General features: G+C 53.9%; 1 protein-coding gene across 1 annotated transcript in view; it reads right to left on the bottom strand.

Moving 5' to 3' along the window:
- Positions 1 to 793: 793 nt before the first annotated feature.
- The window catches only part of STAB1 (stabilin 1), a 50,545-nt gene continuing 28,912 nt past the window's right edge, over positions 794 to 22,426 (bottom strand). The window contains 42 exon segments of the mRNA XM_036390702.2: positions 794 to 903; positions 981 to 1,154; positions 1,394 to 1,534; positions 1,735 to 1,854; positions 1,975 to 2,127; positions 2,502 to 2,621; positions 2,837 to 2,943; positions 3,109 to 3,274; positions 3,593 to 3,726; positions 4,132 to 4,276; positions 4,876 to 5,069; positions 5,224 to 5,331; positions 5,784 to 5,888; positions 6,430 to 6,579; positions 7,208 to 7,436; positions 7,918 to 7,983; positions 8,153 to 8,299; positions 8,765 to 8,851; positions 9,346 to 9,522; positions 9,623 to 9,682; positions 10,258 to 10,392; positions 10,507 to 10,653; positions 11,273 to 11,356; positions 11,479 to 11,526; positions 12,466 to 12,585; positions 13,168 to 13,242; positions 13,582 to 13,655; positions 14,132 to 14,143; positions 14,146 to 14,256; positions 14,343 to 14,422; positions 15,050 to 15,095; positions 16,060 to 16,155; positions 16,629 to 16,824; positions 17,864 to 17,959; positions 18,761 to 18,817; positions 19,485 to 19,613; positions 19,793 to 19,924; positions 20,414 to 20,521; positions 20,998 to 21,099; positions 21,472 to 21,549; positions 21,775 to 21,883; positions 22,264 to 22,394. Of these exon segments, the coding sequence (XP_036246595.1) occupies positions 853 to 903; positions 981 to 1,154; positions 1,394 to 1,534; positions 1,735 to 1,854; positions 1,975 to 2,127; positions 2,502 to 2,621; positions 2,837 to 2,943; positions 3,109 to 3,274; positions 3,593 to 3,726; positions 4,132 to 4,276; positions 4,876 to 5,069; positions 5,224 to 5,331; positions 5,784 to 5,888; positions 6,430 to 6,579; positions 7,208 to 7,436; positions 7,918 to 7,983; positions 8,153 to 8,299; positions 8,765 to 8,851; positions 9,346 to 9,522; positions 9,623 to 9,682; positions 10,258 to 10,392; positions 10,507 to 10,653; positions 11,273 to 11,356; positions 11,479 to 11,526; positions 12,466 to 12,585; positions 13,168 to 13,242; positions 13,582 to 13,655; positions 14,132 to 14,143; positions 14,146 to 14,256; positions 14,343 to 14,422; positions 15,050 to 15,095; positions 16,060 to 16,155; positions 16,629 to 16,824; positions 17,864 to 17,959; positions 18,761 to 18,817; positions 19,485 to 19,613; positions 19,793 to 19,924; positions 20,414 to 20,521; positions 20,998 to 21,099; positions 21,472 to 21,549; positions 21,775 to 21,883; positions 22,264 to 22,394 (4,800 nt within the window). The 3' untranslated portion in view covers positions 794 to 852.

Below are 22,426 nucleotides of genomic sequence, written 5' to 3' on the forward strand. Positions count from 1 at the left end.
CCCTGTGCCAGGACCTGTGACTCAGAGAAAGGTGCTGCGTGTGTCAGCAACCCTCAGTGAGTCACACACACACACACACACACACTCTTCTCCTACCTGTTCCTCCCCAGTGCTGTGCCAGGCTGGCCTGTCAGTCTGTCACTTGTCTGTCACTGCCTTGTCTTTGTGCCATGTGCCAGCCTATCGCACACTTTCAAGATGCCTTGTGCTCAACTCAGTGGCTTGGACAATCTGTTAACGGGGCTGCTCTAATCAAAAACCTGTAGTAGTTGCATGTGGCATTGTCTTTGTGCTGTGCGTAGTGTGTAGCTCAATAAACGTCTGCAGCATGTGTCACTAACTGACTAACCCGCTTCTCTGCCTGCCCTGGGGGCGTGACCGAGGGCAGCCTGGGCTGAAGAGCGAGGCTGGTCGGAGGGCGATCAGCACGGAGCAGTGCTGCCCTTACAGCGGCAGTGCTGGCCGGGGACACCCGGAAAGGTGAAAGGTGTGTCCCAGAGGGTGTTCGGGGTGGTGACGGACGACACTCGCACCTGACCACGGGGCAGGGGAGCGAGGCCCGGCGGGCCCCGGGGGATGCTGCACGTGAGCACGGAGGGGCCGTCCCTGGGAGCGGCTGAACTGGGCTGTGGTTGCTCGACCTCGTGCAGGCACCACCTTGTACGGGGCCGTGACAGGCGTGGGCGGGGGCACGAGGGGCTGGAGCTCCCACCTGCTGGGGGCGGCCGGTAGCGGCGGGGCGGGCGGTGGGAGGCCGGGGCCGGGGCGGCGAGGCAGGCGCGGGCACAGCCGGTGGCGCTGAGCTGTTTATTTCCCCGCGGTGCGGTGCGGTCGGGTCGGGGCCGCGCGGGGTCACTGCGGGAACCCGCGGGGGTCGGTGCCGGTGTCCGCCAGGGGCGGGTCCTGCGGGGCAGAGAGCGCGGCGTGAGCGCGGGGCGGGGCGGGGCGGAGGGAGCGGGGCGGGGCGGGGCGTGGCTCACGTGCAGCGGTTCGTAGTCGGGGGCGTGGCCGCCGTACAGCGGGTTGGGAATGGCCACGAGCGGCCGCTGCGGGCGGGGCCTGGCGGTGCGCGGGCCCGCGCGGTCCGGCCGGGGCCGCGCCGCCGCCGCCTCCTCCTCCTCCTCCTCGTGCTCCTCGTCCCCGCGGAGATCGGCCTGCAGCGGGAGCGCCGGGTGGGCGGCGCTGCGGCACCGGGCCCGGAAAGCCCCGCCCACCCCCTGCCCGTTGTCTCCCACGGGCTCCCCCTGGCGGCCCGCCCTCCCGCCCTCTCGCACGCAGCCACCCGCACCCGGCACCGGGACCCTGCACCCCGCACCGGCCCCGGCCGATCCGCCCGACCCCCGGCTCCATCCACCGCCCTCGGCCCCCGTCCCGCTCCCCAGCTCGCCCGTACCTGATAGTACCCGAACTGCCCCTGCTGCCGCCGCCTCCTCACGTAGTAGTAGGCGGCGCCGGCACCGGCAAGCAGCACCAGCGCGAAGCACAACGCTGACAACGTCCCCGTGGCCACGGAGCCCGGCCCCGCACCGTTCACCTGTGCCAAAACAGCGGCCCCCTGACGGCGCTGCCCCGGCACAGCGATGGCACCGCCCCTGCTGCTGCTCCGCAGTGATGCTGTGGGCAGCCCTCCCAAAAAGAGCCGTACCAGGAGCAGAGGACAAGGCCAGCTCTTGGGATGACTCTGTCACATCATCCCCAGGCCTGATGCCAGCCCTGTTCGTGCCCCGGGCTCACCTGGCCAAGGTGAACAAGGGGCGGTGGGATCCTCAGCGGCTCTGCTATCACGTGAATGATGCCATTGAAAGCTACGATGTCCCACTCCACAATCATCGTGTCATTGATCCCCTTGACGTCCTACAGCACAGGACACAGATGATGTCACCTGCCCAGAAAGGCTCCCCATCATTCCCTGTCTCAAAAGAGATGTGGTGAAAACTTGTGGCATTTTTTGCCCTCTGCCAAGGCTAAACCTACTGAGTGCTTTGTGCTGTTGCTTGCTGGGAGCTCTGATACATGCAGGTCATATCCTGACTGGGATGGGATGATGGTGCCCGTTGTGAGGTTGAAGCTGAAGAGGATGACATTGCTGGAGGACACGTGGAGCATCAGTTCTTCTCCTGTCAGTGTCTGAATAAGCACCAGTGCACAGGGGTGAGAAATGGATGAGCTGGTCTTTCCCTTTCCCTGCTACTGTGCAGCCCCCCAGCCAAGCCCAGGCTCTCTCATGGCCACAGACAGCTCCATTCACAGATAGCACAGAACTGTGCAGAGCAGAGGGGATTTGCCACCCGTAGGATTGTCAAAGCTCAGCTGGAGAAGGCTCTGAGCATCCTGACCTAAATGGCTTTTCTGAGGGAATGGTTGGACTGGAGGCCTCCAATCCACTGATCCTCTCTGACCCACATTCCTCCTCCATCCCCAGACTATTTCACACTGTCATGCCAGCTTTGGTGACACTTGCTCTCCTCTGGGGCTCTGATAGTTCAACCCTGCTTGCTTACCTCATTATCTGCAAAGCCAGAATTCAGAGGGGCAAAGAGAGTTTTGGGAGCAGAGACATCAGACAAATACATGAAAAAATCCAGTCCTTCTTCTGTGTCATTGGCAAAATTGAGCAACATCTGGAAGAGATGGGAGATCTTCCCCATCAGCACACTGCTGGTAGCACAATGCCATCCCCTTCCCCAGCCCAGAAACCTCCCCAGCCATGGAAAGAAGCCCCCTCTGTGTCTGTAGCCTTTACCTTGCAGACAGCCCAAACCCCAACTCCTCCCTGTCCCAGCTGGTCCCTCCCTCTGCCTGGCTGCTCCTGCAGCACCAGGAGAGCCTTGCTTACGGAATAGAAGGTGGAGAAGCGGTCCTGGTCTGCGAGCACATCGGGCAGTTTCCCACTGCACCAGTACCCATCTCCCACAAACCCATCACGGCAGCTGCAGGTCACATCTGCAAAGAACACCAGGCTCTGATGGGATCACCAGTGCTGGCTGCACCAAGCACCTTTTGATTTCTGATACCCTCATCATGTTCCCTCTGGACATGGCCATGGGGAGAGGAGGTGTGCACAGGACTGGCACAGGACTGTCCCCAGGGAAGTGCTGGCACCCTCACCCTTCTCCCGGTAGCAGAACGCATCCCAGGTCTCGCTCAGGTTGCTTCGGGAGCCGTAGTCCACAATGCCCACACGGCTGGACCCACAGCTGGGGTTGGGGTAGGCTGTGGGGTATCCAGCTGTGCCATTGTCCAGCCAACCCACCAAGCACAGATGGAATCCCATCTAGAAGAGGAAAACCAACGATTAGATTAAAAATAGCTCTGTCCCAGATTTTCTGCCCCAATGAACATTCTTAGTGTGCCTCATCCACCATACCCCCAACACCCAAAGTGTTGGGCACAGTCACAAGTCCCATCCCAGTGTGCCTGCCAAGACCCACCAGCCCTCCTGTTTCATGGATATAGATGGAGCAACAGGGCCTGGCTGAGGGGCTGAGAGGTCACCCACCCACATGTCACCCACCCACTGGGCTGGCCCAGGCTCTGGGAGATGCATGGCCTGTCCCAGCCCCACAGGGGACAGAGCCACCCCTGTCCTGACCTGCTGCGCTGCTCCCAGCTGCTGGAATGTGGCCAGGGAAGCGCCTTCTGCAGCACAGGCTGCCTGAGCCTGCTCGTAGGTGAAGTCATACTTTTTTCGGGGTGACTGCAGGTGAAACACACCCATGGTCTTATCTGCAAAATATCAAAGCCCAGGAACATCAGTACAGGACACACCGAGCCACCTCCCTGGGCAGCCACGTGTGTGACCGTGGGCAGCACTGCCAAGGAGGGTGGGATGTGGACAGGGCACGAGTGAGGGAGAGGCTTCCTCTGAGCTTCTCGCCCCCCACACGGGAGCCACTGCCACCAGAGGCCACGTCACATGGAGCAGACAAGGATGGCTCACCCTCCCCATATGACATGTAGGGAAAAGGAAAATGTGAAAACCTTGCCAAGCTACAGAGATGAGCCCCTGTCCCCTTGGCCATCCCACCCTGCAGCTCTCCTGAGGGGAGCTCCAGGCCAAAGGTGGAGGATGAGGGAATGTGGCCTCTCCATGGAACAGCATCCCTGGCCAGCAGGGCTGAGCACACTCACCATGGAAGTGCAGGTCAGTGCAGATGGCCTCGCGGTGGCACTGCCCATTGGCGTCCAGGCACCGGTCTGTGGGGGGCACCACCTCCTCCAGGCACTGGATCCCATCTCCGACATAGCCCTGCTTGCACTCGCAGCGCCGCTCGTTCTGCAGCACAAGGGAAGGGTGGCATTGTGTGAATGCAAACACACTGGGGATCCTTGCATCCCTGTGAGGATGGGGATGAGCCTTCAGAATGCCTCTATATGCTGTGACAGAGCTGTGACAGGCCACATGGCCTTGTCCTACCCCCACCCAGGCAATGTCACATCGAGTCCTTGGCACGTGCTGTTTGTTTGAGCTGAGCTTTGAGGTACATGGCTCCTGACTCTTGCACTACACCATGCTCCCAATCCTATCTTCTAGCCTGTGGTGATCAGCTTTGGTTCTTCTGCAGAAATGGCCAGCATTGTCCTTGTAGACCATTCAGGAGCCCCCAAACCAGCCCAGGAATGACACAACTGACACAGCTCTTGCTCCTTAGACAGAGAAGTGGGGGAAAACAGCCTCAGCCCCAGAACTGTCACAGCAGCACAGCCCCTGCCTGCTGGTAAGCACCCGCAGGATGAGCGCAGCACCTGAGGGCACCGGAGAGGAGGGGCAGGGGACTGCAGGAGGGGGGCACTGTCACAGGGCTGTCCCCGGGCACCCAGCTGGGCAGCTCTCCCAGGCACACGGATGTCCCCGGCCCTCGGGGCCGCGCTCACCGGGCCGGTGCTGATGCAGCGGGCGTGCTCGCTGCAGTCCCCATTCCTGCCGTCGGCACAGCGGTCGATGGGCTCGCAGATGTAGCCGTCCCCTCGGTAGCCGGGGCTGCAGGCGCAGGACACGTTCACGCCCGATTGTGAGCACTGTGCGTGCCTGGCACAGCCCCCGTTGTCCTGGCTGCACATGTCGATCACTGCGGAGGGAAGCCTGGGTTAACTAAACCGTCTCATGAGGTGTCCTGGGGGGCAGCCTGGCTGTCCTGCCAGTTGTCACGCCGACGTGGCCATCGGCAGACGGTCACCTGCTGTCCTGCCCCCGTGTCCGCCCCCGCTGCAGCCCAGCCGTACCTGAGCAGGTTCTCCCGTCCCCCTCGTAGTGCAGGTCGCACTCGCAGAGGTTCCCGGCGCGGCAGGCGGCCTGGGCGTGGCACGGCGGAGAGCAGGTGGGTGTCACCACTGAAACCAGAACACACCCGGCTCACAGTGACCGCAGGACTGTGACACGGGCACGGCTGCCACCACCAGCCTCTGCCCCAGGCCACCTACCCCACACTCCCACTTCTGTCCCTCCCTCTGTCCTCTTCTGCAGGTGCCTTGCCCAAACACAGAGGTTTGTTACTCCATCGAACACACCTCTTCTTCACCTCAGCCTTGAGCCCTGCCTGGAACACCTCTGAGCTCAGGGACTTGCTCATGATCCAGCAGAGCTTTTCTCCTCACCACCCAACCCCTTGTGAAATTCAACAGCATGTGGCAGATCTCGGGATGAGCCTCACAACTGAGAGCTCCTTTTTGGAGATCTTTCTGAACAGCTGCTTGAACTACTCAGCTCCTGGGAAAGCAGCCATGTGGCAGCAGGTCCCAGGGAACAGCAGGTGGGTCCCAGGGAATGGCTGAGCACCCCTCACCCAGTCTGGTTTCACAGCGCTCCCCAGTCCAGCCCTCGGCACAGAAGCAGAAGCCGTCGCCGTGCAGGCCTCCATTGCACACACCATTCTCAGTACAGTTGCACTCTGTGAGGAATGGACAAACACAGCATTTATGACTTGGTGGAAGGGCCCTGGGACAGCCACGTGGCAGAAATGTGGCATTGTGGACAGGTGTGAAGGTGGGCACAGGAGCCCCACACATCCCTTCCTGCCAGTCCTGGCCCCCTGTCACACATGCCCTCCACAGAGGAAGAGAAGCCTCTGCACCCACAGTACCCCATCAGTCCTCTCCCCTGGGCATTTCTGGAATGTGTTTCTCACTCTGAAACTTTTCTTGAGAACCCGTGAGGCCTGGTTTGGGATGGGAGGATGAAGAATTCTCTTTTCCCTCTCTTTGCTTTTGTCTCACATGGCACAGGTCCCTGCTGAGCATGTCCTCTTTCTTAACGGGGTTCATCACAACTTCTGCATCCCCCAGCTCACAGCACATAGAAATAGTTTCTCCCAAACCGGGGCTCTCAGCTGTGCTCAACAAACGAGGAGGGCTCTGACGCTGTGCCCTTATCAGCCGCGTGCTGCGAGGGGCTGAGGCCAGCGCCGCCCCCGCCCCGCCCAGCCGCGGTACCTCGGCATTCCGGGCCGTATCTGCCGGGCGCGCAGAGCTCGCAGCCCGTCCCGATGAACTCCTGGCTGCAGTTGCAGACCCCTGAGCCGCCGATTTTGTCATCGCAGGTCCCACGGTTGTTGCACGGCGCCTCCAATCCTCCTGGGCACGCTGCAAATGGGGCACCTTAGTGAGGCTCTGGTGACAAAGGGACGCTGTGCTGGAGGGTCCCTTTGCCCCCTCCCCTCGGACCCCGCACACCCGGTGCCCTGAGCTGCTGCTCACGGGGTGCTCGGACCGCAGACAGCTCAGCAGTCTGGGCACTGAGTGCTGGGGACATTTCATGACAGGAAACCTTAGAAATGGGGGCAAGAGGGGCAAATTTGACACAGCTTCCAGCCTGGGAAGAAGCCCTGCTGTGGTGCGCTGGGTCTGTGCTCTCCTGCCCCACACTAACAGCAGACTCACCCAAGGATGTGAAAGCTGCCCATGGCACAGAGGGCAGACGCCAGGGATTGGCATTGCCAACATCTAGAGGTGAGTGATATGTCTGACAGCTACCCCCAGCAGGCCTGTGCCCAGGGCTCTTCGCAGAGACAGGATATTCTCCAAGGAAGGGAACCTCTTGTCATAATCTCAGGGTATTGCTCCCTGCGCCCTCTACAGGCTGGGGCTCCCCGCCTGGGGTTTTGCCCACCCTTCTCCGGGGAAGCACGCTCATGGATGTCGGGTGTGCTGAACCAGCAATGTCACCTTCCCGCAGGGGACAGGGCCGGGCGGGACAGGGTGTGGCTCTTACCCCGACAGTCCCGGCCATAGTGGTTGGCACAGCACTGCGGGACCCAGAGGCTGGACACGCAGCTCCTCCTGCAGCCTCTCCTGAGAGGCCCCCTGGAAGAGAAGTGTCTCCTGAAGGGGTCCCACGGGGAGTGCGGGGGCCAGGCCGGCCGCAGGAGGGAGTTGTGGTGGAACAGGAAGGTGTTCCTCAGCAGGTGGTTTCCATAATAGTAGCAGCGCCTGGTTTCCCCCTGTGAGGAAACAGGCAGAACACAGAGATTGCCACACTGGTCACTGATAACTCACCCTGACTTTTCTTGTGCCACTCATTCAGTTTTATGGCAAGCAACAGAGGCTTCCTAACATATGCAGGGGCTGGTGACAATGGAGCCCCAGAGGAACCTCAGGGTTGTGCCAGAAGCCAGCAGTGAGAATGGGGTACAGCCACTGCCTCCCAAGGCTGCTCACCATGGGATCCCTGAGCCACTCCCAGGCTGAGCTTTTTTGCTGTAAAGCACCCAGAGCCACCCACACAGGACTGACCCAGCAAAGACCACTGGGCCCCATATTTTTCAGCCCAACTCCTGCATGACTTGGGGCAAGGCATGGACCATGTGACTGAGCCAAGGGCTTGCCACACACAGGTGAGCCTTCATTATGCTGCTAAAACATGAGGGGCACGTGGGGGTTGTCACCTCTGGGCCTCCCTGGTGACAAAGCTGTGAGCTTTACCCGTTGAACGGAGCCAGCAGGGCAGGGTGGCTCGAAGCCACAGAGTCCACAGCTCTCTGCAGATCCCTGTGGAGGGGAGAAAGAGACCTCACAACAATTCAATCCATGCTGCTGCCTCTCTTGGCTGCTCAGAGCTTTGCCAAGGGAGGGCAGCAAGCCCTCCAGAGGTCCCTGTTCCCAGGCACAGGCTGCATGGGTGGCCCAGATCCTCATTCAGCCCATCCCAGGTGCTCACCGGCAGCTCAGTCAGGGTGAACTCGTCACACCGAGATCCCAGATCTGGTGGCTCCAACAATCTATCAATGCCATAAGCAATGCCCCCATTGAACTCCATGTGCCTCTGGATGATGGTGGCGTCACTGTTCCCCACCAGAATCTCCCCCTAACAGAGGAAGAAAGCAACTTGTGATTCTGGTACATCCTACAATCCTGGCTGCACCACCCAGAAGTGGCTCAGTTTGGGCTGCCATGGCTTCTTAATCACTCCAAGAACTGCAAAATCTCTGTGCATGTGTCCTTGACCACCCTTCCCATTTAACATTTTCACAGCCACCTCTCCTAAGGATGGCCTCTGTCCATGCAGCAAGTGCTCTCTGGAGGTTGTGGCACCATACAGCCAGGTCATTGTGACATTCATGTGCAGGTACCAGATCCCTGTGCACTCCCCTGCCAGCTGGACATGCCTTGTGCCTCTCTACAGCCCAGCTGTAGCCAGGGAATGGGCTGTCCCAGCCTGCAAGCACCCCAGCTCTGTGTCCACTCCCTGCCAGAAGCACCAGATGCCCCATGGCCATTCCCAGGGACACTTGCTCCATGGGAAGCCAAGCCTGGATTCACCAACACTCACCACGTGGGCTTTGCTGCAGCTCAGTGAGATGGTGGAGCCGTGCATGGTCCGTATGGTTTCAACCTGGGGCACGTTACCAGCAACAATCTAAGAGGGGAAAAGAAGAACGTGAAGGAGAGACTGGCAGAACTGGGAGTTCATTTTAAGACATGGTGAGGGCAGGGGTCAGTGGTCAGCCTCAGAGGGGTGTGATGTGGCAGTCCCTGAAGCTGGTGTGGGTGGCACAGCACAGCTGTGCTGGGTTAGTCCCAGATTCCTGCACAGTGAGAGGCCAGTGTGAAAAAGCAGGGCCTGGCTTTGCTCAGCTGGGCTCTCCCCTCGCTCATAGCCCTGTACACAAGAGCAAGTTTGTGAGCCTTGCAGCTCCCCAGGAGCTGATGACTGACAGAAGGTTTCAGCTCAACCACCAGAGGTTCACCATGATGCTGTAGGTGCCTCAAGTGCTCAAACAACTTTGGGTCTTCTCAAGACAATGGGTGGCACTGTGTGCTCTATGGCAGCAGAGTATTTGGCAAGGTCACTCTGACACAGCCACAGCGGCACCTGCTGTGGCCCTGGCAGCTGTGTGCTGTCCCGTTTACCTTGGTGTCCCTGATGATGTGTGCTTTGAGGTAGGAGGCCAGCACGTCGCGGTGCTCCCTGCGGTACAGGAACTTCTGCCGGCTCTCCGGGAGGGCGCTGAAGGCGGCGTCCGTGGGCCAGAGCAGCGTGAGGGGTCTGTGCACGGGGTTAGCGAGCAGCGGCAGCAGCTCCGCGTCCTGCCCGACAGCACAGCGACACCAGGGGGGAGCCCCGAGCCCACCGTGACCGTGCCCCGGCACGCAGCACCTCCCCGGGGCGGCAGGGGCAGCGGCTCACCTGCAGCAGCTTGCTGTAAATGCTGTACCCAAAGGCCTCGGCCACCTCCGTGATGTTCTGCTGCACAGGAGGAAAGCAAACAACTGACACCAAGGCTTCCCCATAAACACAAATTTATCTCTGTCACCATCGTGCTGATGGTTTGGCCTGGAAAGGGCTGGCATTCAGCAGCCACCACCTTTCTGATTCATCCTGGATAGACACTGCTATGGCAGGAGCTGGGATGAATTCCAGCACTCTGTTGTGCACAGTAAATGTGTTACATTCTGTAAAATGCAGGCTCTCTAAGCCCCTAATGCTTGCTTAAGGAGTCACAGAGAGACATTGGCAAACTCATGCTGCAACCTGCTCTGTGCTGGAAAAGGAGTGTCATGGTTGGCATGGGACAAGATCCTCCTGCCTACATCCAGAACTGTTGTTCCCTCATGATGGAAAAGGCTCCTTATGTTCCAAATATCCCACAAATGCTGTCACCTTCACAAGCCAAATCTGTGGCCTCAGACAACCCCTGGGCAGGCAGGGACAGGGAGGAAGAGCAGCCCAGGCAGCTTTGGGCTGAGGCAGCTCTGCTGGGAGACAGATCCTGTCCCTGAGCTCAGCACAGCCCTGAGAGCAGGGCACGGCTCCAGCCTTACCTGTGAGAGCTTTGAGATGTTCTGGCCCAGCAGGTCACTGGGAATGAGGATCTTGTTGATGAAGTGGATGACCCCATTCACACCCACGATGTCACTGGTGAGCACTGTGGCTTCCTCGTTGAGAGTGATGCTATTCTGAGAGAGAGGGGACCTGCTGAGGCCTGCACAGCCAGCACCTGCCACAGCCACAGCGCCTTCACACGACAGGAAAAGTGACATCCTGACAAATGGGACTGCAAAGGGAAGTACCTCGTTCACTGTGATCTTTATTTTGTGGCCAGATAAAGATGTAAGGGACTCCTGGCCTTCCAGGTCACTGGAGAGCAGCTTCTGGCAGCCCACCATGTGGTAGCGAAGCAGGTCCCGGAGGAGGCCTCTGCTCTTCCACTCCTCAAACTGCAGACAGAAAACAGAGTGAGGTCACACCAGGGCACTTTGCCTTGCACACAGGGCCCCCCCGCCCCAATGAGGGAGACCTGGACTGCCTGAGTTCCCTCTGACTCATCCCTGAAGGGAAGATGGTCCCCCCAAAACACACTGAAGACACAAAACCATTTGACAGCTTTGGGAAATTTCAACCAGCTTGACTAGTCAGTGATGGGGTCAGGATATTCTATTACACTGACACCAAAAAGCTGCCATTCTATTATTCCTGAGAAGGAGTAAGGGGTCTGTCACAGATGATGGGAGCCTTGTTGTTACCAGCCCCATGGGCACCAAAGCCACCACACACCACTGATCTGGCACAGTGCCTCTGAGGCCCACAAGATGTCATCTCCAACAAGAGATGATAGTCATATCTCCTTACAAGAGGAGATATGTCCAGGTTGTCTCCTCAGTGAGATGCCTCCAAACTTCTGCTTTTACACTGATGGAGAACAGTGGATGGATGCCTTTACCTCTCCATGGTGCAGCCCCTTGGCTTTGGTTCACTGAGCAGAGCAGTCCTAGGGGGGACATTGCCACAACTGGAGCTGTCAAACACCCAACAGAGTTGGCATGGGAGGGCACTTACCACTGTGGTGTTTCCTATGAAATCTGTCTGTGGGACGAAGATAGTGAAAGGCCCTGCCCCACTGAGCTCTTTGATGCTTTCTGCCTGTGTTAGAAGAGCATTAATGGGAAGGGGAGCAGAAAACATTGTTCCAGTTAGCAAGATCCTTTGCAGAAAGCCCTAGGTGGGATTTACTACACAGAGACAAGGACAAAGCTCTCACCAACCTGTATCATCCTAAAGAACATGGATGCATCTGGAATCCTTCCGAGCTCCTTAAACAAAGGGAATCAGCTGGTGTTAGCAGGGTCCCTTCCACTGGTTCCTCCCCAGCCAGCACAGTGACCTGCTCCTTCCACTCTGGGTCACTCTCCCACCCCAAGAGACGCCAGTTCTCCTGGCACACCACAGTGATCTTCCCTCCCTCCCTCCCTCACCAGCTCTGCAGGCACAGATGCCATGGGTGCTGCAGTGAGCTCTGCCTGCACCATTCACAAGTGCTGCAGGATGGAGTGGCCAGAAGATGAAAGCTGGCTGGACCTGCGGCACCTCTCATGGGTAACTGCCCTGTGCTCGTGGGACACCTCGAGTGCTTCACAAAATCTCTGCTTTAATCTCACTGTGCTGCCACTGCCAGTTCTGGGATGCTGTCCAGAGGGCAGACATACCCTAGAAGGCAAAGGACTTCTCCTCACCACACTGACTTTCAGTAAGAGCAGAGGCACACACTCTTTCCTCACAGCTCTGCTGTGGTCACTGCTTTGTTTGGCACTGCCTGAAAAGGTCACCAGCTTGCCCAAGGACAGCCATTGTACTGGCAACAGAACTGGACACAGACTGCTGGCCACCAGGCTGGGTCCCAAGTCCTGGTACGGCCACAGGGGACACCTGCCCTCATCCCACTGGGCAGAAGTGAGTTGTCTTGGGAAAAAACAAGATTACTCCCATTTGTTTATGACATGAAGCAATCAGTCCCCTGGAGGTATGGCCAATGTTGCTGACAGCAGTAGAGTGTTTCTTCCCTTTGGAACAAAGTCACTTTGCCATGTCCATAGCTGGCACACCAAACACACCTATGATTTATGGAGAGTTTGCTCAAAGCACCTGTCTCCTCTCCCACACCACACACGTGTCAATGTGACACCAAGATCTGAGAGGAGGGAGTGGTTTTGCTGCAGGGCAGGGGACACAGAAGGTGCAGCACAGGCTCTCACCTGATGCATTTTGCCACGGCAGGTGAAGCCATCTCCAATGCTGTGCCAGGAGCAGGAGCAGTTCCGAGTGCCAGGGCCTGTGTACTTGCACAGCCCAAAGGGGCTGCAGCCTCCATTGTTCTGGCAGGGAAAGCAAAAGGCTGCTTGGAGGGGCTTCTCCCACCACCTGAACTGCTGCTTGTGTGTGGGAGCTGCAAACTCCATACAGCCCAGTGAAAGGAAACCATCCCCCCTCCTCTGTTTAGTGCCTTAGAATAAACCTCACCCAAATTCTCAAGGGCTTCCCAGCATCAAATCCTCCCATGAAATAAGATTTTTACACCTCACTTTGGAACACAGGGTCCACGACAAAGCCCCTGATTCAGAGGGACAGTTTCAATGGCAGTGATGCCCTTGAGCGCAGAACACTCTGATGCTTTTGAGCACATCCCACACAAAATGGACACAAAGGAAAAAGCCTACATGCCTCCAACCCTATGTCCCTCTTTCCACCCTGAGGGAATGCTGGGTGACAGACACAACTGCAAGTGACTGCAGGAGGCAATGGAGGCCAAACACACGAGGATATCCTTCAGTATGTGGAAAAGCAAGACTTCAGCTCCAACCAACCAGCTAATGCTGTTCCTGCTGTTAACTCCTGGGAGAAGGGAACACTCCCAGGCTGTGGCCTTCACCTCTGGAAGCAGCCAAATGCTGACATACCTGTTCACACAGGTTGATGGGGTTGCAGTGGCTCACACCATCCCCACTGTAACCAGGCAGGCAGTTGCAGGCAACCTGGAGGGAGAACAGAGCCTTGGGCTCAAACTTGGAGCAAATAAAGGAAACACACAAGGGCTGCCCTGGACAGAAGGCATGTGGTGTAGCAACCATTGCTGCCTCCATGGATAACCAAGCTTGTGTCCACAACAAATATAACCCAAGACTGCCTTCAGCCTCTGGCCAGCAAAGCCATTTGCTCTCATGGAAACAGCAATGTTTTCATGCTCTTCCAAGGAACCTTCTCTGCATGGAAGGGAGAAAGCACAAAGCACTGCAATGGACAGAAGTGTCTCTAGTGACAGCTGTGACAGCTTCCATGATAACGTTGCCCTGACATCCACCCCACACACTCACCTTCTTTGGGCCTGTTTTGATGCACTCTGCATGGGTATGGCAGCCCCCATTGCTTTCCAGACAGAGATCAATTTCTGCAGCAAAACAATAAGGCCAAGTTATTGCTGAGGGCTGCTCAAGGCAGCTAGGAACTGGTGATCCAAGGAGATTTTGGGAAAGCAACAGGGAGAACTTTTCCAGCTTGGAGAACACTTTCCTGGGAAAGTGTCTTGTGATAGAATCGGAATAGGGTACAACTACAAAGTTACTCCTGACACATGTGGGTCTCTGAGCTGTGACAAATCTGCCCACAGAAAATTCCAAGCCTGTCTGGGTGCACTTTAAAGAATATGAGAGGACTGGACTGCCCCTAGCTCCATCTTCACCCAGAGCACCACTGTGGGAGACTGCCCTTACCTCTGTCCCTGGGCCTTTCCATGACATGCATAAGAGCAAGAAACCTTGCAGGAATCTCTTTGTCTGAGATGAAAACACTGGTGTTTTAGTCTGAAATTCCCCTCAGTATCGATGCTGCTCTCTGCTACCCCCAAAACACACCCTGAGTCCTCACCCATGCAGAGTGTCCGTCCCCAGCATAGCCTTCCTTGCAAGCACAGGTTCTCTCTCCTGGGGACACTTTGGTGCACACAGCGTGCATGGAGCAGCCACCGTGGTCAATAGTGCAGGGATCTATTTCTGTGACCAAAAACAAGAGAAGCTTGAGTGATCTTTCCTCTGGCAGCTTCCTGCCATTTATTTCACCTTGTGTTTGCTGGACACACCTGTGCAGTGGGTCCCATTCCCTGTGTATCCAGCAGAGCAGAAGCAGGTCGGTTGGGAATCTGTGGAGCTGTTGAGGCAGCTGAAACAAGACAGGGATAAACAATCACTGACAACACCTCCTGATTTGCTCAGCTGGGGGGAAGCACTGTTCAAATCTGGCACATGCAAGAGACCACAATGACCACAGGAGGCACACTCCAGGTATTCCTTTACAGGTCCAAACACTCCAGTCACGCTGGCCAGGACCTGGTGTCCAGCCCAGGCCTCCCAGAGTGCACTCTCACCACACCCATGGGCCTCTGCAAGATGCAAGGGGGATGGCAGGGTCCCTGCCTAAAACAGGAGTGTGGATAATGGACGGAGAAGGGAACATGGGGGCCTCATTCCAGCCCTGTTTCATTCCTTGGCTGGTTGACTTGCTCCACAAATAAGGCCAGCCTTGGAATACCTTGGAATCTCTCTGCTTTCTGCCATCCACACATGCTGAAGGAACTTAGAATGGATTTATGCCTGGACAGACAAAATCCTTGGGGAGACTACATGTGGCTCAGGTCCAAAGAGAGTTCCCAGAAAGGAACTGACAATTGTGCATCTTTGATGAGTAGGCACCTTCTGCCAGCCCTCTGCCAAGCCCTAAGCCAGAACCACCTCTGTGTAAAACTCACACAAACACAAATGGATGACTCAGCCCCTCTCCTGCACTTACTTGGCCATTTGATGGCAAGTGTTATTGCATAAGTCAATCTTGATTCCTGCAAGAGAAAATACAAATAGAACTTGGAATTTTCAGCTGGGGCCATTTCTGCCATCTAGAGAAAAGGAGCCTGCAAACCAGGAGTGATGCTAACTCTCTTGTCCTATGTGGCAGCAGGAAAATTTAATGGGATTTATGTTTTTGCACTTTGCAAGGGAGTGTAATGTGATATTCTCTGTCTGCACTAATTGATTTTATTTGACTTGATTTTATTTGTGTGGCCTCTGCACTGGTCAGAACGAAACAAGGACTGAAACCTTGTTAACCCAGAACACAGATCCATTTGGTTTTGGCCCTTTTGAAGCAAAAGATGAACTGCTTTCATGCTTGACATTTACACTAGATAGGACAGCTCTGCTTGATTTCTATTTCTAAATTCACAATAAAATCAACCCTTATGTGTAAACCTTTAAAATCTCAAGGTATTCATAAGCTCAGGTTTCTCCTCACTCAAATCAAAATCCCAAATCCATCTTCAACATGTTATTTTGATACACAATGACAGATTTGTTAAAGACTGCACACCACAGCCTGAGTTCACCTGAGTGACTCAATCTGTGAGCAGAAAAAGCAGCTCAGCAAACACACTGGGGCCTTTTGAAAATTCAAATCTAGCCCTAACACCTTCTTAGGAAAGCAACAGGAGTCATGACCAACCCAATGTGGCTGGAAGCTCCCATTTCTCTCCTAGAACTAGGGCCTGTTTTTGAGGTGCCTCTAACCTCAGTGGAGGTAGAAACAGGGATGGGCTTTTCTTGGTTTACCAAAATAAATGGTTGGGGAAGTCACAGCAAATGCAGCTTGTGTGCAGGAATGAGACAGCAGAGACTGAAAAGGTTTTGGGGGAATGCAGAGTACATGTGACTCTGTGGTCAGAGCAGACAGAGCTGCTCTGAAAACTTGATAGGATGCCTCAGATTTCTCTGCCACTGGTACATCAGGGGCCCTTCACACTCACGTACTTTCCTGGCAGGTGGGGCCTGTCCATCCTGGGAAGCACTCGCAGCTCCCGTCCCCTCGCAGTCCATCGTTACAAATGCCATTGTCACAGGCACATTCTGCAGGGAAAATACAAACACCACTGTCAAACCAAACCAGCCAGGGCTCACCAGCAGAGCCTTGCTGCCATTTCGTTGTCTGCCCTGTTACTAATCCAACACATCAAACTGCCATCAAGAGTATCAAAAGAAAAAGTCACAGGAGTATCAGCTCTTGATCCCTCACTGCCAGGCCAAAAAGCCCAGGAAGAGATCACCTGCCTGTGCTTGCTGTAGTTTGGGTGGCAGCAGGAAGAGCAGCACAGCACAGCACATGCTTGGTTTGAGGATGCAAAATGGGACCATTCCTCTGGCTGGCCACAAGTGCTCGCTCCTGCTGCTTCTCTCTCAGAGACCTGGCAGCCATTTGCGTGTCTCAGAGCCTTGGCACCTTTCTGCTCTCCCACCACCCCTCCTGAGAACTGAGACATGGCCACCTTTCTGCCCTTGCGAGCAGTTTGGTAGAGCCAAGCTGCCACAGCCGCCGGTGTCACCTGATTTGCAGTCGGCTCCGAATCGTCCCACTTCACACATCTCACAGGCGGTGCCGTGGAAGCCCTCCAGGCACCGGCACTCCCCGCTGCCCTGCAGCCCGTCCTGGCACTCCCCGTTCCCCGAGCACCACCGGCCCGGCTTCCCGGGGCACATCTCACACATGTGGCCGTAGTAGCCGGGGCAGCAGACGGATGTCTGGAAAACCAACAAGAACAAGCTGGGGTGAGCCATCCTGTGCACACAGACAGGGCACAGCTTGGTTCCCCTCTCCGTGTGACAGCCATAATTTCTGACAGCATGTGGAAGGAACTGGTAGGATGGAGTGAACACCCTGAAATGAGGTGTTCAAAAGTCTGCACTGCCCTTGAGAAACATGGGCCCTTTGGTGAATAACTGAAATGTCCTGTGCCCCTCCAGCCTGTCTCCTGCCTGTGTCCTCAGAGCAGAGAGAGGCTCTGGCAGGAGGTGATTTGGTTCCAAAACCTGATTTAACTGCTCTCACTTCTTTCTGCATCTACCCATGGAGGGAAGAAAATCATGAGAGGACAAAGTTAGACATTACAGATGATGAGAAACAACATTTAATGAAACAATGCAAAAGTGCCAAATGAGGTACAAGTGCTGGCTCAAACTCTCTATGTGAGTACAATAAGTCTAACGCCCCCTCTCCCTTTTCAATTTCCCATTCCCTCTAAACTTTCAAAGTGATGCTGCAACACCTATAAGATGCCAATTCACACAAGCCTTTCTTTTACCATCTTTTCTTTAAGTGTTTTCTTCCAGCAACCCATTTTCACAAAACTGGTAGGGGCCATAACACACACAACATGAGGCGTGAGACCTTCTGCTCCTCCCTTTGGTTCAGCTCCAATGAGTCATCAGTTATTTGGGAAGGCACAGGCACAAGCAGAATACCATCAGTCATGCCTCATTTCCTTTGGAAACCAGACTGCAAACATTCAACTCCTTCTCTTCCTCTGCAGGACAAAACCCAGAGCAACAATACCAAAGCAGCAGGTCCCAATCCATCACAGTGCAGACATTTCTGCAGATCTTTTGTTGTTCCAGTGCCCTCCACCTCCTGATAGAGAGCGATTCCCAGACAGCCCCTGTCTCAGCTATGCAATGGCACAGAGCGAGGATTTCAGCACAGCCTGCCCTTCCATGGCTGTGCTTCTCACACCCATCTATCTTGCTTTTGCCAAAATGAATCAGAGGCAAGTGTTTTGCTCACCAGAGAAACTTTTGCACAGGTGAAATGGCAACCTGTTGTTCCTGCACCCGCAGAGCGCAATCTGCATTTAGCGAGATTTCCTCTTCCAAGGGGCTCCTGAGGATATAATCAACATAGACACACTTAGGAGATACTACAATATTTAGACAAATAATGTACATTTTGGTGCATATGGCAGTGTTCTTGCTTTGGATCTGACAGGAATAGCCCTAAAAATCTGAACTATCCAGAGCTGAGACCAATGAAGCATCTCTGGATGTGAAGTCACCACATAGAGTCTTTTTTACCTGCCAAACCCATGGTACACGTTAGTCTGCATACTGAGAAAAAAAGAATTGGGAATTTTTGGGTATAGGGTAAAGCAGCAAGGCCTAAGAAGCCAGATGTAGCTGCTAGGCATTTCACAGCCAGCATGGAAATGAAATGCTTAGCTATTTTCCTCTCTGGATATGTTTGTCACTCACTCACAAACAAGCTGCAGGCACAACCAGCCCATCTGCATGAACAAATCAATGGTCCAAACAGGGAAATTGTTACAGGCACTCTTAAATTGGCTTTCCTTGATGATAATGCCAAAATAGTCAAAGATAAAATAAAAAAATAATAAAAAAAGACATCTCTTATTCCCTGTTAAGTGGGAAAATGAAAGGGCTCTTGAAATTCAGGCAAAACCTGGTGCCAGCTCTGGGTGGAGCTTCATGATTCATGTCCATGTTTTTCCTGTGTAACTCTCCCCTGGTTTCTGGTTTTTCTTGCAAACTTTGGCCCTGGACGAGCCACAGAGGACTCAAGGGCACATTTTTTCAGGTATCAAGATGACACCTATAGAGCAATAAAAGGATCCCAAAGCACTATCTGCAACCAGTCTGTGAGCTGTCCCATGAATCCAAGACTCACCAAAAGAACTGATCCAGAAGGACACTTGATCCCCTTGTCACACTTGCCGCACCTTGACTAGGGCACAGAGAACAGGACAAGTCACCAGTGTGCCTCTACCCACATCACACCAGGACACTAATCTTGAATAACAAAGGCTGCTCTACAGGCTGCTGCCTGGGACAAAGATGTTTTTATCTCTGTGGCTCAAAACACCAAAGAAGAGATCATATGCCACACCTTTCCTGAATCTCAGGGATTTTTGTAGGCCTGGGGTTCCTTCACACAAGGCTGCAAATACTTTTTTTCCTGATCTGTAGCAGGCAGTCTGACACTGCAATCTTCAGGTTTAGTGGCTTAATTGCCATGAGCCACAAGGTACATGCAAGCTGGAGTTTTGGCCATGACTCCCAGGCAAACCAGGGAGCACTTTCTAAGGGAGCTTGTGGTGATGGCATGCAAAAATTGGGCTGGATTTTCCTTCCACAGCTGAGTATTTGGGAGGCTCAGCAAGGGAGCTGAACATGATCTGCACAAGAGGTGCATTAGATGTACAGAATCTCCAGGTAAGAGGTGCCAAATCTCCACAATGTCCCATTTCATGAGGCTCATCTGGGGTTACACCACAAGCTACTGTCTCATCCATGAGGGCAGCCAAGGAAGTTGTCTGTTACCCATCAGTTTGGCTCAGCAGGTGTAGGAACCCCGTGAAATGTGGTGTCAGCTCCTTGGACATCAGCATTACCTTCAGTATGGTGGTGGTATTGGCAGTGCAGCGATTCTTCTGGACCTGGAGCACCTGGGACACCCCGAGCAGGATGCCATTCCTTGTCTCAAAGGACTTTCCATCCAAAGGAATGTTATTGACAAGCTTCTGCAAAGCAGGAGACAGCAGCTGAGACAATAACCTTCAACTCCTTCTGCATGGATTGCTTGGCAGCTCCAAGACAGTCCAGCAGTAAATTTGTGAGGGTGTGCAAAAGAGAAATGGGAGTACTGGGTCACCAGCCTTAGGAAGTGATAGGTCAATCCAGAACAGCCTGCCTCCCTTACCTGAGTGCTGTTTTGGTAAAACATCAGCCAGTAGGAGAGCCCTAACATGCTGTTCTTGTGAACTCCACTTCTCAAGTCTGCAGGCAAGAGCTTCTCTCCCAGAATAATGTGGTACTGCACTGTTTCATTGTCCTAAATCCACAAAAATAAAAAGGTTTGGAGTCTTTTGACTTCCTAGATTACAATTCAGTCAGAGGTATGGCATAAGACATGTTCCTAAGCACCTGTAATGACTAATTTAGGCCACAGAGCCTAGTAACTCTCTGTCACAGATGACTGATCACACCTAATGATTTTCATACTTGATGAACCCATTAATGTTTTTTGGAACCTTTCAGAAGTCTGAAAATTGCCACAGCCAGCCAGGAAGTGGAAGATGTTGTGCCATCTATCCACATACTAATATACTCTGCCCTTGGGGTCCAAATATTTTTTTCAGGTCCCACTGCAACACCCCTGGAAATCCTCTCATTTCTCTGCCACATTTCTCCCAGCTTTTAGCATCAGATATTCATCTCCTCTGCATGCTGAAATCCCTGAGCTTGTTTACTATTTGGCAGTGTACCTGCCCCTGCACCCACCACAACACATACTCAAACTGCAAGCAAGCAGTGAGCTTACCAGCTGGGTCACATTGGCAGCACGGCAGTACTCCTCAATGGAGTTATTTCCAGGAACAAAAATTGTGTATTGTTCAGAGGACTCAACTTTCCCAATGAGCTGGTACTCCTACAAAATGTCCAAACAGTGACATTAGCAATTACCCTTGTACTCACTAAAATCCAAACCACACATGAGATCAATTACAAAGGCAAGAGGAAAAGTTTGAAAATAGGATATACAATTTCTACTCAGCCATACACATCTGATTGCTTGCTCCTTGTCCTGGCTGACACAAGAGCAGCTTCCCAGCTATGAAAAAGCCTTCTCTTTATTCTGGTTTTCTCTGCCTTGTACAGGCATCAGAACACCTGCAGTAGACAAGTCATCTTCCACTGTAACACATGGCAGTGATCTAGAGATCTCACTGTAATTATGTAATTCTGGCTGCTCAAAAGCTTTCCTAGAAGACCCCTCATGCAGAACACACACAGTTTCCCTTTCTTACCAGGCAGCCCAAATTTATGTCCCCAGTACAGGGGGAGGTGGCATTTGCTCCAAAGACTGCTGTGACAGTGACAGCTGTGCTCGCCTCGAGTGCTTACCTCTAGCAGCTCCTGGAATGTGCTGAAGGAGGCCACAGTGCTGAGCTGCTCCTGCAGACCAGGAGGGCTCGGGGGGATGTCTGCTGGAGAGGGCAACAAAACCTGTGGAAAAAGCAGGTACAGAGCAAGGCTGAGCAAGGGGCTGAGGGAAATCTCACTGGACTCCTGCCCTGCTTGCAAGAAAGGCAATTAAAAGGTCTCATTTTACACAGTCCTGCAATAGTCTGAACTCTTCTATCAGCCAAGAGAAGGGGAACTCTCCTCCCACTGGTCCTGGAGACAAATGTTTTAAACATTGAACACTGCTGCACAGGAAACATCTGTCAGGACCTTGTGATAACCTCATATAGTTTGCCTTTATATCCCTTCCTAACCATCCAGACTTGTGTTCCTCCTTGGCCCTGTAACAGAGGCTGCTACACAACCCTGCTGCTACAACTGCAGCAATTCCCAGTGCCACATGTACTGACGTACCTTGCTGAGGACATGGATGATGCCATTGCTGGCAGGGATGTCACTGATAACTACAGCTGCATTCTGGATGGTCAATACCTGCACAAGAACCAGAGGGAGAAGCGAAAGGGTCAGGAAGTGCCAAGCAAGTGCAAAACAAATACGTTGTTCATTCAAGGCTGCTCATGGTTAATCTGGGTACAGTTTGTGAAAGATGCCTGCATTTGAGGGCACCAGTGTCCCACCCAGGCTCCCCACTGGGAACAGCAGCCCCTCAGCAGTTAAATTTGAGCTTGGTACATTTCTTATGTAAGAAAGCCTTACGCCACTCGTGGTGTTTATCTGCCATCTGGTCTGTGGGTTGAGAGTGGGTAATTCTGGCCCGTACTTTTTGAGCTTTTCAGCAGTGAAGACACCTTCAAGGAAGTGGGCTCTGTGGGGAACAAAATCAGATAAAGCAAAGATTAGGGAAGTGCTGGTAATGACAGGGAGATAAGACCATACCACCCAACATTCACATCTCTCACAGGAAGTACTTTAGCATGAGGAGAGAACAATGGAGAGAATTGTTCTGATGCCATCTGACTGGGAAAATCTCTCTGCTAATACATGAAAAATAAACCCACTTCCCATGGTCTGTGGTCTGTTATGTTTTAAATGCCTACCTGATTTTTTGCCTGCTAGATATTTAAATTTACTTCTATATTGATCTCAAGGTATGTCCTCATTGGTCATGCACAAGAAAAAAACCCATTTCATGGCTCTGTTACTGTTGTTTGGCCCAGTAAAGCAAAGTCAGGAGGCTCCTCGTACCTGACTAAAAAGGGCAGCATGTAAGGGGTCAACCAGAAATCTTTGTCAGCATTGCTCAAGTTCTTGATAGCTGCCTCTGATGGCACCAGGACAGTGACATTGGCTCCTGCTGGGATGCTGAAGAGAGATTTCTGTTGTCCAAAGCACAAAAATGAACAAATAA

The sequence above is a fragment of the Molothrus ater genome, chromosome 11 (genome assembly GCF_012460135.2).
Source record: "Molothrus ater isolate BHLD 08-10-18 breed brown headed cowbird chromosome 11, BPBGC_Mater_1.1, whole genome shotgun sequence".
Taxonomy (NCBI): domain Eukaryota; kingdom Metazoa; phylum Chordata; class Aves; order Passeriformes; family Icteridae; genus Molothrus; species Molothrus ater.